This window comes from Peromyscus eremicus, chromosome 7 (assembly GCF_949786415.1).
Source record: "Peromyscus eremicus chromosome 7, PerEre_H2_v1, whole genome shotgun sequence".
NCBI lineage: Eukaryota > Metazoa > Chordata > Mammalia > Rodentia > Cricetidae > Peromyscus > Peromyscus eremicus.
The window spans coordinates 42,822,114-42,831,873 of NC_081422.1; the positions used below are offsets into that span (position 1 = coordinate 42,822,114).

At 39.5% G+C, this 9,760-nt stretch overlaps 1 protein-coding gene across 1 annotated transcript; it reads right to left on the minus strand.

Annotated features, from left to right (window-relative positions):
* Positions 1–811: 811 nt before the first annotated feature.
* LOC131915608 (NXPE family member 2-like) lies at positions 812–9,467 on the minus strand. The gene is made up of 5 exons (XM_059269028.1): positions 9,462–9,467; positions 7,744–8,525; positions 3,877–3,935; positions 2,623–2,838; positions 812–2,011 (listed from the first exon to the last, which is right to left on the minus strand). Exons 1-5 carry the CDS (start codon positions 9,465–9,467, stop codon positions 1,476–1,478), a joined length of 1,599 nt encoding a protein of 532 aa, XP_059125011.1. The 3' UTR covers positions 812–1,475.
* Positions 9,468–9,760: the final 293 nt, after the last annotated feature.

The following is a 9,760-nucleotide window of genomic DNA, read 5'->3' on the forward strand; positions in this document are numbered from 1 at the left end:
TCCTTGGCACTTGCGATTATATGTACACACCCACACCCACTCACCCACCCACATAATTAAAAGTAAAATCAATCTGAAAGAAAGAAAATTTGATTTTTGTATTTTTATTGTCACTTGTTAGTCTAGTCCAAAGATGTATGACCGGACCATTGTGTTAATGTAATAACATTATAGTTTTACTTCTTTTCACACACAAACACAACCCAAACTTGGGAATTATCCTTAATAAAAATATACCAAGTCTTGAGAAGTAGATAACTGTGTTTTCTGTCAAGAGAAAGTCTCTAGGGTGAAGCTTATGAAGTCTTCTGAGGTCCCTGGAAGGACTCCCACACATCTTGAGTCAGCTAGAATCAGAATCAAAGCTGGTTTTGCTCAGTGAGTTTGCAGGATTTGGACTGTGGCTGTAGAACTACAGTGGAGTCGAACAACTGCTTATCAAATCTTAAGGAATTTTTCTAAGCAAGAAGACTGCTATTGTGGTCCTGAAAATTTTTCTTCTATGCATTACATTTTCTCTGACCAGATCACTTAAGCTATGTGTTTCTGGGCTGCACCTTCCTTTAAAGTTAGGATAATGTTGGCTGGAGGGGTAGCTCAATGGTTAGGAGCACTTTCCACTCTTTCAGAGGACCAGAGTTCAGTTCCCAGCACCCACATCGGGCAAGTCACAACCTGTAACTCCAGCTCCACAGGATCTGAAGCCCTCTTCTGGCCTTTGCCGGCATCCTCGAACACACCTGACATTACTAACAGACACACTCACCAATACACCAATACATAAATAATAAAAAGACACTTTAAAAAATAAGAAATGGATAATGATGATTTACTATTTAAACATCAAGCTTAGAAGTGGAAACAAGCCTTTCAATGTGCATGCCTCTTCACAGCCTCATGATATACAATGCCCAAAAGACAAAAACAAACTAAATGTTCATCAACAAATAAACAGATAAAACAAGTGCAGTACATACATAGATAGAAATGATATTCACTCTTTAAAAAGGAGGGCATTCACATACATTTGATATGGGTGAACCTTAAAGACATTGTGTCAAGTAAAATAATCCAGACATGAATTCACATGAATTTTATTATTTCATTTATATGAGATGTCTAAAACAGTCAAATTCATAGGCGAGGAAAATATAGTCGTAGACGCCAGGGGCTGTGGGTCAGGGGAAGTGGTGAGTGGTTATTTAATAAATAGGTTTGCTATTTCTATTTTGGATGAAGAAAATTGTTCAAAATGGATTAAAATGATGGTGGTGTGACATAGGACTTCATTTAGAACCGCTGAGTTGTAGGATTGAAAATGGTTTGAATGGTAAATTTCATGTTACATACATTTAACTATAATTCTCAATATTCATTTCTTCATAAATTTGATTGCATTGTCTGTGCAGTACATATGAGATTGGAGAGAGCAGGGGTAGGGAGGGCTAGAGATGTTTTCTGCACCTTAAGACCCTCTAGCAAATGTAAGTTAAGAACATAGCGATTTGACCTGCAACCACGTTGTCAGGTGGATGGGTGTTCTCACTGCGATATGCAATGGTCATGTCCCAAGCATCAATAATACCCACATTAAGGTCCCTGAAAATGTCCCTTAAAATAAGATTCTGAATGTTGCCATGGAAGTCACTGAATATCTCTGCGTTTTCACTTATTTCTCTGATATTTTCGGTCTTAATTATCACCTTGGTCTCCGGGCTTCGTAAGAACAGTCTCTCTATGGCCTTTCTGACATTGATGACCCTACGGATGAAAATGTTGATGGGAAAGGGTCTGAAGTGTTGGCCCAAACTAACAACAATTGCTGTGCTACTGTCTCCTGCCACCTGGTCAATTTCCCGTGGGATATAGTTGTCATCTTTCAAAGAGTACAACGTTTGAGTAACAAAGGGATGGCTGTGTTTTTTCCACTGTATCAAAATATGTTGTTTAATATCCAGAAGAACATGAGTTTGAAATAACCCAGCTCCATGCAGGTCAAAAAATGTCAGGGCTGTTGGGAAACAAATCAACAAATCTCTTAATAAAAAGAAATAGCATAATTTGAAAATGCACACAATCTGTAGAACTCTGACCATGATTACTTCTAACTGAACAATGGTACTTTTGCAAGGCAGAGAATTTTTATCAGGTGCCTTAAAACCTCCACAAAATTTTGAAATTTGTATCAGAATATATGAATAGAAAAGATAGTGCTAGTGTCTATGATTAAATAACTTTGTTAAAACTTAAAGCCTGGGGCTAGAGAGATGGCTTAGCAGTTAAAAGCTGTTCTTCCAGAAGACCCAGATTAGATTCCCAACACCAACATTCACTTCTAACCAACTGGAACTCGAGTTCCAGGGGATCTGATGACCTCTTCTGGCCTCCATGGGCACTGCATTTACCTGGTACACAGACTATATATGTAGGCAAAACATCCATAGATGTCAAGAAAAAGAATTAATAAACCTTTTGTAAAAATAAAAACAGCTTAAAGCCAGACGTTTGGCATATTGACAGTAGTAATAAAATAAATATCAGAGAAGAACAAAGAATTCTAATTATTATTATTTAAAATGCCCCAACAGTTGACTATAATTTCAAATTAAAAATAAAACATACTTTTTGCAGCTTTTTGTAAGTAGTACACCCATTGGCGCAGTGTGGAATCACCCATGAGGTAAATCAGTTTTCTTGTCAAGCAGTTATTTATATCTTGCATCTCACTGAACTCATTCTGTTTGCAAAATGTTGAAATCCACCTTCCTTTGAAAATATAGCCACTGGGGAAAGGAGTCTTCATTCCAATTTGACATTTCTTTTTCTTGATTTCATTCCCTAGCAATAAATAATAAAAAATCCCAGACTCAGTAATTTTTATTATCAGAAAATACTTGAAATATTGCAAATACTTCCCTCCTTCTCTTCTCCCTCTTTTTCTTCCATCTTTGTTTTATTCTCTAGATCGGCCTCCCTTTCTTCTACAAATATTTATTTAACAAAATCATGTTCAAGGAATGAATAAAAAGTTCTCACAGGGTAGATGCTCTTAGAGCAGGGATCCCTTTTCTCTTGAGCCTTTGCAGTGTTTCCCTGGGATCTACCTTGTCCCCAGAGCCATTTAGAGGTGAGACAGTAAACTGAAGTTGGGAAGAAACTGTAGACAGGGCTCAGGTCCAGATGAATATTTCAACAATTACATTAGCTTTGGTGAAACTTCAAGTCTCCTTATTCTCAAGCTGTTAACTCATGAAAGAGCTTAAACACACTTGGGAAATAAGAGGCCTACACTGTTTGTGCCAAAATTATGATTTCTGGTTAATAATAATAACACTTGAAATATTCCACTGTGCTTAAGACTGAACATAACATTCTCACTGTGGTCTGCTGTCTGCTGAAAAACAACAGGACCATGATTGCCTTGTTCTGAACACTCCACTATTGACATAGCCTGGCTGTCTTCATCAACTCATACTGAATGTTCCACCCGGGTAGGTGGACTAGTTAGCTTTAACTGTCCATTTGACAAAGAGTGAAATAACCTCTTCTAGAGGACCTAGGTTCAATTCCTAGTGCCAACATGGCAGCTCACAACTGTCTGTAACTCCAGTTACAGGTGATCTGACACCCTCACACAGACACACGTGCAGATGAGACACCAATGCACATAAAACAAAAAAAAAATCTTAAAATAAATATATTTATAATTAAAATTTTTTCCATGCATAAAATCCCTTCTTTAAAACCCAAGGTAGCTCATTTGTCCCAGAAAATGAGAGCTCAAAATGTTTAAGGTAGAATAAATATGGCTCAAAGTAATGCAGTTGTTTACAATAGCAAGTTGTGAATACAGTGCCAGGAGCACACTGAACTTACTATTACATGGCGAGACTCTGATGGACAAATTCTTTATCACTTCAACCGCCATGTTGAACCTTCAAGAAATAGGAAAATAAGTTAGCCTAACATCTATCCAGATCTTTAAGAATGAGTGTCTGGTTTAGATGGAGTGAAGCACTCTTAATTCTCTGCAAGTGGTTGTTGTTGTGATTGTGGTACATTTAAGATGTTCTGATGAAATAAATGGGTCAATATTTTAGAAAATGGTTTCTCTACTCATGGTGGGGGAATCTGCAAATCCATGGTGTCACTTATCATCTATTTGCAATCAACCAAATCTATCTATCTGTCTGTCTGTCTACTCAGCCTCCAATTTTAGCTCTCAAGCATGACCAACCTGATGCTTCATGAATCCCAAGATAGAATGTGGCCCAAAATATATACAGACCACAACACCATATCACAGTATTCCAGGGTTGGGCACTCGTGTATGACTGTCTAATGCCAGCTATGTTCTTTACCTTTCCACCTGTAGTAATTCAAGGCCTCACCAAACTTTTTCTGGCACACTGCTTCTCCAGTTGAAGAGCCTCACTCTCAGAATTTCTGATTCACTTGTTCCAGGTCAAGTTCAAGAACTTGGTTTTTTTTCACTTCTTGGGTGAAGCTGAAGCTACTGATCCAAGGACATCACTTTGAAAACACTAACCCAGGTTATTATATTACCTTTCTAGTCCTTTTGTTGAGCCCAGCCTACTTTATTATCCTATACAAAACCTTTATATGACTTTTCCTCAATGGTCTATAGAATAAAGACCAGGCCACCTACAGCCTTCTAAACATATCTACTTCTCTGGCTTTTTCCTCACCCCCTTTTCACCTTCCCAAGTCCACTGGGAGTCTCCTTTCCATGGTCTGATATCTCCTTGAGAGTAGGAATGAGGTCACTCTTGTTTGCTCTAATATTCCGAATGTCTAGCCTAATAAGCACCAACTCCAGGTATCACAATTCAACTGGTGACTGTATCTTATGAAATCAAATTCAAATGTTATAAAGAATGGTGGAAGGTAGGATTCTCCAGAGCCAGAGCTGGGGGAAGGTAGGAAGTGCAGAACCAGCACTGCAGAAAGTTCCCAGAAAGACACAGGGATCATATTCCAACACTCAAGGATTGCTCAAATCCTAAGAAAGGAGTCAAGTGAGAAGAATGTATAGTACAGCTTAGCATGTATTATCCTTCAGCTAGCCCAAGTAAGATTGAATATAGTAAGAGAACAAGACCTGGCCACCTTGTCAGTTTGATTCCAAAGGCCAAATTTGATAGTGTCTTAAAATATGTGTTGCTTGCATAAATGTATTCATTTTGATGTATCTTTTAAAATAATTACATGTGGAAGCATTACATTTTAGAAAAATGCCTATAACATTAATATACATTTGCCAGTCACTTGGGGACCTTGGATCTTCTGAGACGTAACCAGGAGACTATGCCAAGATGGGTTTTCCTACTGAGGCTTAACGAAGTCTACCTTAATAAAGGTTGAGATGTAGCCAGTGAGAAAGGCAGAAATGACGCACAAATGACCCCTGCTCTGAGAGGAAGAGATGGTTCTGAGATAGTCAAGACAAGAAAACCTCTTCCTATGTCCTCATGATCATTTTTCTTTCTTTCTTTTCTCTTTGTAACTTTAATTTTTGTTTTATTTTATGTGTGTGCATGTTTTGCCTACATGTATACCTGTGCCCATGAAGGCCAGAAAATAACATTGGATCCCTGGATCTGGAGTTCTAGATCATTGTGAGCCACCATGTGGGTGCTGAAACATGAATCCAGATCCTCTGAAGAGCATTAAGTGCTCTTAACTGCTAAGCCATATCTCCTCCAGCTCCACTAATGATCATTTTTTTTCAAATTAAAAAAAAAAAAAATTGAAAAGGCCCAGTCTCTTTTACCTGACCCAGAAGATAAAGGTGTGGATTGTTCCATGCATTTTTTTTTTTGGGTAGGGGGGAACAAGTAACAGTGGGAAAGGGGAGAAAGGGAGTCTTGTAGGGAGAAAGAGTTCTCACATTTGAACTTGAATTTCCAGGACTCTGTTCTGTCCAGTTTGCTCTCCTGGACACATATCATGAAAACAAGGCCTTCCAACAGCAGTAGTTCCCAGACTGTGGACCTGAAGGCTCTTAAAATGAGTCATCAGTTTAGCCTGGAAACTATTAAATCTGGTTTAGTGGACACAAAATTCAAGTTTCTGAGAAAAAAAGAACTATTCTGTCATTTTCAGGTTACATTTCACTTGTTATTGCATTCAGCACGGTCACTGAGACCCTCTTTTGTTTGTTTGTTTGTTTGTTTGTTTGTTTGTTTGTTCAAGACAGGGTTTCTCTGTGTAGCTTTGCGTCTTTCCTGGAACTCACTTGGTAGTCCAGGCTGGCCTCGAACTCACAGAGATCCGCCTGGCTCTGCCTCTCGAGTGCTGGTCTTAATGTCACTGAACGAAGCCTGTGGCCCTCAGTGGCTCCCTGCCCCATAGATGACTTCTGAGGCTCTGTCTGCCTTACTACCAGTTCCTGAAGTCCCCAGCATGCTCTTGCCCTAGGCCCCTCCTTCTCTTGAATAGTATTTTCCCCTTTGCTCACAGGGCTTGGCCCCTTACTTTGTTTGGGTTGCTGCTCTAGGCAGCTCTTCTTATTTTATTACTTACTAGTAAAATTTTTATTTGAAAAAGACCAACTTCTTTGGCCAAAATAATAAGATAAAGGGGTTTTTATTTTTCAGATTTTGATTAGGAGAAACAAGAATGAAGTTGAAGAAAGGATTGAAGGGGAAACATGATCATGGAGACATGGTGGGGGTGATAGTGTCTGACTCGATTATTATTTTAAAGTAATGTCAATGTCATCTTTGAATCCATTACCCAGGGATTCCTGCTACATATTTACTTACTTGTCCATTGTCTTTTTGTCTTATGAGAATGACCACTCCCTAGAACTCTGTGTGGGATGTAGAAAGTGCTCTTTATAGACTGATTGAACGAATGGATGCATGGACATGGAAAACACATTCTCACAATTCTTCCTTCTCAGAACATGAACAGTATAATGGCATGTTGTGAAAGAACAGCATGCAGTTGGAACAAAGGACTAGCCCTTCTCGCTGTGACACAGAACACTTCCTGGAAACAATAGCAAGTAACCCAGGGCTTGGGAATGCAAATTGTGAAATAGATGTTCAGCTTGATTGACAGAGAGGAAAACAGCATGAAGAGTGCAAACAGGTTAGAGACCTAATTCACCTTTAGAGCTGTGCGGCCATAGCAATGATTTCAAGCAAAGAAGCGCTGATACGTATTAATATTATATATGTGCTTTAGAAACATGAGGGAGGACACAAAGAGCAGCCCCTGAGATCACTGACAGAGTCTAATTGAAGTCTGATGAGAGCTCATCCTAGAGAGAGGCAACAGTGTCAGACAGACACGAGTGGGTTCAGGAGACAGTTCAGAGGTACAATGTATAGGATTTGATGATCGATTGGATTAAAGGGTATAGCAAAATGAGAAATGATCCTATTCATTTAATTAATAGTATGTGGGACAGTATTTCATGAATACATTATAGGCAATACCGGTGCATAAAAAGAGTTACTGGAATTACCTTGCACCATGGAAAACAAGATGTATATACTTGTGTAAGGCACTTCACTGCTGTGTTCCTTTCAGCCAGGGGTCCCAGAGGTCACCCAGGATGCCTGCTGGGTTACCTCTGGAGGATGGACCTAATTATGACTTAGTCCACACTAACATGACAGTTTGGTTAGTCAAATTTAATATATTCAACAGTTTGGTCAGATCCAAAGTCTACCTTTTGGTAGCCCTTAATGAATTTGAAGCCATGTTTACCTCTGGAAAAGTAGGTGTTCCTTAGTACTGAGGTAGGAGACATTACTATTCTTGGTTTTCATGTGGGTCAGGGCCTCGCAGGGAACATTTGGAGGCTTCAAGCAGTAGAAGGCTTCGTTATCCCGAGCATCCAGATATTGACACTGCTCGGCATCTGTGTTTAAGGTCAGGCCACATTTAGTGAAAACAGGGGAGGTGCCATTAAGAAACTGGCCAGTGAAGATTATTCTATCATAGCCTTGGTTCCTTGCTCTCCAGAGAGCTGACACCCCTTCACTGGAATGCATGAGAAGAATAGACAGGGAGACCAGGCCCTCCCAGAACAGAGTGAAGCTGACAAGGTAGGTGCCATTGTTGAAGTCTGTCACCTTTCCAGAAGCACCTGCTTTCAGGGCTGGGGAGAATATCCTAGTTCTCAGGAAGTCCCCACCATACTCCTTCCTGCGACCAAAGTGGTCCTTGGCTACCAGCAGGACGTCCAGCTGGTCACCTATGCAGTATTTGCGACGAGGGTTGAGGATGGTGGCCGTGCTCTCTTTGGCGCTGGTGGTGGTGCTGAGGTTGGCAAAGGGTCTGGGTGGGATCTGCTGGTTTAGCTTCTCCAGGATGTCCATGACCATCAGCTCTGCCTCTGCTCTTGGGGCTGATGTGCTGGGAAGCCCTTCTGAGTGCAAAAACTCCTTGAAGATGTGCCATTGTCTCAGAGTGACGGGGTTGTTAAAGCGAAACAAAAACTGAAGTATTGAAAGGACACATTTACTAACAGCAGTTAAGAAAGCTTGCTTTCAATATCAATTAGTATGACCCATTTTATACCTTTCAGTATGGTGAAATTACCTGTTAGAAATCAATTCTAATTCGCTTTCAGTTAGGGAATGAGAGGGATTGATTTCCACATAGTGTGACCACTGCTGCCAGCAGATGCTTTCTTTTGGAATCATTGGCTTGAAATTAAGTAGGTATAATAAATATGTATTTCATTGTTGAATCTAAATTTTTTCAGCTTACTATCCCTTCATCTATCTTTTCTTTATGAAAATCATCTCCCTATATTGTACAAAATCTGGAAAACAAAGCAAATATGTCAAATTATATTCTCGCCTAAATTTTATTTTATAGTACCGTATGTTTTATGGTCCCTCTGTTATCTCTCATTTGTATTTTTTACTAAGTTGCAATTGCACCAAATATATAGTCTTAACACTTTTTTTGCAAACTGTACTCTATACTATAACTATTTAAAGCTTGCTAAATAATTTGTGTGATCTTTATTTTTATTGAGTTTGTTCTATCCCATCAAGAAAACACCATGGGCCTTGGGCCCTATGATATTAGATAGCCATAATATATTTACTTTTTATCATTGTACATAATGCTTAGATATATCCCAGTTTTTCATGTATAGAATTACCTTTTTATGGTAGGTTCCTGAATGAAATTACACAATCACACATTACTGAAGTAAGTACCAACCAGTCAAAGAAGGTGACATTTTTGACTGCCAAATACGTTCTTTCTTTTTCTGAGACAGGGTTTCTCTATGTAGCCTTGGCTATCCTGGAACTCACTCTGTAGACCAGCCTGGCCTCAAACTCACAGAGATCCACCTGCCTCTACCTCCTAGGTGCTGGGATTAAAGGCATGAGCCACCATGCCCGGCTGCCAAATATGTCCAAAAGTAAAATTTTAAATTGTCACCAGCAACATATATGACTAACTTTCATGCTACACCTGTCTCATTGGTCATTACAGCAGACAAATTAGAAGAGTTATAGCTAATGACCTTTTTCCAGAATGCCAAGAGAAAGATTTAATTGAATGAAGTATTTACTTACCAGTCAATAAATGCCACTGTAAGCATCTGAATGATGAATTAATGGAAAGAAACTGTAACCCCCAATTTCAGATCCTTTCAGGTCTTGGGAGTCTCGCTTGCCTACAGAGGTGTGTATTTACCCAACAGATTCCTGTGACAGCAGGTTGAAATGGCACGGGGGGGGGGGGGGGGGGAGAGGCA

Bases quoted from the DNA above. Each gene is read 5' to 3' on its own strand.
- LOC131915608 (XM_059269028.1), bottom strand. The intron at 3,936-7,743 runs GTAAACATGGCT...TATTTCTTGAAG, and splicing joins GAACACCTACTTTTCCAGAG to GTTCAACATGGCGGTTGAAG. The intron at 2,012-2,622 runs GTATGTTTTATT...GTTTCCCAACAG, and splicing joins CTTACAAAAAGCTGCAAAAA to CCCTGACATTTTTTGACCTG.